Raw genomic sequence first — 4,045 nt, forward strand, 5'->3', positions numbered from 1 at the left:
ATTGTGACACTGTGGAACCAAGGAGAGCATTGCAGCACTGTGAGACCTCATGGAACCAAGGATCCATTGTGACACTACAGGGCCATGGGACAAAAAGTGCCACTGTGACACTGCGGGGCTCAAGGATCAAAGGGACTTTGGAACACCAAGGGATCCCATGGAACCAAAGGGACATTGTAACACGGGGAGGACTCATGGAATCATGGAGACCATTGTGACACTCTAGGATGTCATGGAACTCTGATGGCACTAAGTTGCCTGGGAGGGTTGATCTGGTGGAGGGTAGAAGGGCTCTGCAAAGGGATCAGGGCAGGGGGCAGAGCCTGCAGGAGAGATGGCCAAGGGCTGGGCAGGGCTGGCAGCCCGGCTCTGCAGAGGGACCTGGACAGGCTGGATCCAGGGCCCAAATCCAACAAGGTGAGGTTTAACAAGACGAAGTGCCGGGCCTGCACTTTGGCCACAACAACCCCTGCAGTGCTCCAGGCTGGGGACAGAGTGGCTGGACAGCAGCCAGGCAGAAAGGGCCTGGAGGCACTGATGGACAGCAGGCTGGAGATGAGCCAGCAGTGTGGCCAGATGGCCAAGAAGGCCAATGGCACCTGACCTGGATCAGGAATGGTGTGGCCAGCAGGAGCAGGGCAGTGATTCTTCCCCTGTGCTCAGCACTGGTTGGGCAGCACCTCGAGTGCTGTGTCCATTTCTGGGCCCCAATTTAGGAAGGACATGGAGGGGCTGGAGCGTGTCCAGAGAAGGGCAACAAGGGTGGTGAGGGGTCTGGAACACAAGTCCTGTGAGGAAGGGCTGAGGGAGTTTGTAATGTTTATCCTGGAGAAGAGGAGGCTCAGGGAGACAAGGTGGTGTCAGGGTGCAGCTTGGACTTGATGATCCCCAAGGTCTTGTCTAGGACTGCTGATTTTGTGATTCTCTGAAACCACCCTTGGAGCAGTTGCAGGATGAGCCCTGGGCCTCCTCTTCACAAGGTCCAGCAGCCCAGGTCCCTCAGCTTCTCCACACAGCCCCAAAGCCCATCCTGCCAGTCCTGCAGAGCCTCTCCAGCCCTTCCTTATTGCCCAGAACAGGGAGCCCCACACCCAGACACAGCTGCCCAGATGTGGTTGCCTGGCCTGTGCAAGGGAGCAGCACCGGGTACTGCAGGAGCCTGCAGACAATTCCTGAAGCACTTGGAGGATGATCCTGCACCCCAAGGGATGTTCCCATGGTGCCAACTCAGGAAATGAAATGGGGAGTGGGGCCAGAGAGGAAAGGGCAAACAGGAATGGTCTATTTGCAGGGGAGGGAACAGGGATGGGCAAGAGGAAGAAATCTGGATCAGGAAGGAGTAAAGAAAGCAAAGGTGAAGCAAAAGAAATGCTCAGGGCAGTTTGTGGGTGGCTGCTAGGCAGCTCTGGCTCTGAGCAACAATATCTGCAGTGGGACAGGAAACTCACAGCTGATGAGAACAAACTTTCTGGCTGAATTCAGAGGCCACGACAAAGCCGAGTGGTTTCCCTGCCGTCCCCCAGCCCTTGCTGGCCCCAGGGGCTGATGGCATTTGTGCTCACTCAGCTCCATGTCCCCACAGCAGCACCATGGGGGTGCTGAGCCTGCTGTGTGCAATGCAAACAGGGGCTCCTGAGCCAGTGCTGCCGTGTGTGTGCCTGCAAGGATGCGGCTCCTGTGTGAGCTGGGGGAGAGGCCAGGGCTGCAGAGGGGGGATGTTGTTGGCAGGTGCATGAGGACGCTCTGGGACGCTGCCCTGGGGTGTCCAGCACAGTGGGGATGGATCAGCCCCTGCTCTGCTGCTCCTTGCCAGGGTGTCCCCCTTGCAGGGAGCTTGCAGAGCACCAGCCATGCTTTTTGCCCCTCTTCTACCCATGGCCAGCCTGGGGCTGCTCCCGGGGCTTTTCTGTGCTCAGCATTGGGCTGGCCAAGTGTTGTGGACAGAGCCTGGCCAAGGAGCCTGGAGCCCCCAGGCCCTGGCCTGAGGCATCAGCGCTGCCCCAGCAGTGCCCATGGCCTGTCCCTGCTGCAGCCCCGGCACTGCCACCCCCAGGGCTGTGCCCGGCCCCGAGAGCACTCAGGCCCTGCAGCAACACGAGGGCCAGGAGGGCAGCGGGGCAGTGGCACGGGAGCAGCACTGGCAACACCAAGTGCTGCTGCTGCTGGGCACAGCTGCTGTGCCAGCACTGATCTGCCCCAGCTCTGCTCACAGACATTGCTGCTGCAGCTCCAGAGAAGGGAACAGAAGGGGCATCTCTGGAGAAAACTTTGCTGGAATAGCCTTTAGTTCACTGAAAGCCACCCAGAGCACAGCTACTCATTTACACAGTCAGTGCCCTGATGGAGACATAAAATCCAGAAATGGCAGGAAAAAAGCATTGATTTAGGGACAATATTAAACAAACAAACAAACAAACAAACAAAAAAACCCAACCAAACTATAGGCACATTCAAAGTTTACTTTCATAACCAGTGATTTTCAGGAATTAACAACCAGTTTAATGCTTCCTAAATATTCGAGTCATCAATGTCCACATGGCATCCTTGAGCTCCTGGTTCCTCAGGCTGTAGATCAGGGGGTTCAAGGCTGGAGGCACCACTGAGTACAGAACAGACAGTGTCAGATCCAGGGATGGGGAGGACATGGAGGGGGGCTTCAGGTGAACAAATGTCCCAGTGCTGATAAACAGAGAGACCACAGCCAGGTGAGGGAGGCAGGTGGAAAAGGCTTTGTGCCTTCCTTGCTCAGAGGGGATCCTTATAACAGCCCTGAAGATCTGCACATAGGAGAAAACAATGAACACAAAACAAACAAGTCCTGAACAGGCACTAACAGTAAGAAGCCCAGCTTCCCTAATATAGGGTTTGGAGCAGGAGAGTTTGAGTATCTGGGGAATTTCACAGAAGAACTGGCCCAGGGCATTGCCATGGCACAGGGGCAGGGAAAATGTATTGGCTGTGTGAAGCAGAGCAGTGAGAAAGCCACTGGCCCAGGCAGCTGCTGCCATGTGGGCACAAGCTCTGCTGCCCAGGAGGGTCCCGTAGTGCAGGGGTTTGCAGATGGACACGTAGCGGTCGTAGCACATGATGGTCAGGAGATAAAACTCTGCTGACATGAAGAACACAAAAAAAAAGAGCTGAGCAGCACATCCAGCATAGGAGATGTGTCTGGTGTCCCAGAGGGAATTGTGCATGGCTTTGGGGACAGTGGTGCAGATGGAGCCCAGGTCGCTGAGGGCCAGGTTGAGCAGGAAGAAGAACATGGGGGTGTGCAGGTGGTGGCCGCAGGCTACGGCGCTGATGATGAGGCCGTTGGCCAGGAGGGCAGCCAGGGAGATGGCCAGGAAGAGGCAGAAGTGCAGGAGCTGCAGCTGCCGCGTGTCTGCCAATGGCAGCAGGAAGAAGTGGCTGATGGAGCTGCTGTTGGACATTTCTTCACTCTGGACATGGTGGACTGTTGAAAGAAGACATTGTACAGCCGTGACCAACTCCCTTGACTCAATCCTATGCTATTTTCTTAGGAATCCCCTCAAAATACTGCTCTTTTTGTTGGGGTAACTTTGCTAAACCTTTTTCAGTTTGGGTATCTGTTGATGCTGATTTACTGCCTCATCCTCAGACTTGCTCTCAGCCAGAACACTGAGAAGCCCAGAAGGAAAACAGGGATACATTTGACACTGTGCAGTCAGTCCTGCTGGTCCCACACTCTTGCACTTTGCTCATTTCCCCTCTCTCTATTTCATTGTGATCGCCTTTAAAACATTCTTGAAAAACTAAGTGGACTTTGAAGGCTCCATGTTCAAAATACTTTTCCCCAAAGTATTTTTAATTTTTTTGCAGATAGACAGAGAGATACCAAGGGTTGTTCTTGCTCTCTGCTGCCTGGAGTTGTGCCTACTGGGAGCTGTTTCTCTCTATCCAAGCCTTGTCCCTGCCAGCGCTGCCAGAGCCCAGCCCAGCCCTGGGGGCTCAGCTCTGCCCTGCACACCCCTCCCAGCACAGGGCACTGCCCAGGGCCATCTCCCTGCCAGCAGGGCCTTAAGGG

At 55.3% G+C, this 4,045-nt stretch overlaps 1 protein-coding gene across 1 annotated transcript; it reads right to left on the minus strand.

Annotated features, from left to right (window-relative positions):
* Nucleotides 1–2,498: 2,498 nt before the first annotated feature.
* On the minus strand, nt 2,499–3,431 carry LOC148217351 (olfactory receptor 14J1-like). The gene has a single exon (XM_088158691.1). It carries the CDS (start codon nt 3,429–3,431, stop codon nt 2,499–2,501), a length of 933 nt encoding a protein of 310 aa, XP_088014817.1.
* Nucleotides 3,432–4,045: the final 614 nt, after the last annotated feature.

Source organism: Sturnus vulgaris, unplaced genomic scaffold (assembly GCF_052056855.1).
Source record: "Sturnus vulgaris isolate bStuVul1 unplaced genomic scaffold, bStuVul1.hap1 Scaffold_85, whole genome shotgun sequence".
NCBI classification, from domain to species: domain Eukaryota; kingdom Metazoa; phylum Chordata; class Aves; order Passeriformes; family Sturnidae; genus Sturnus; species Sturnus vulgaris.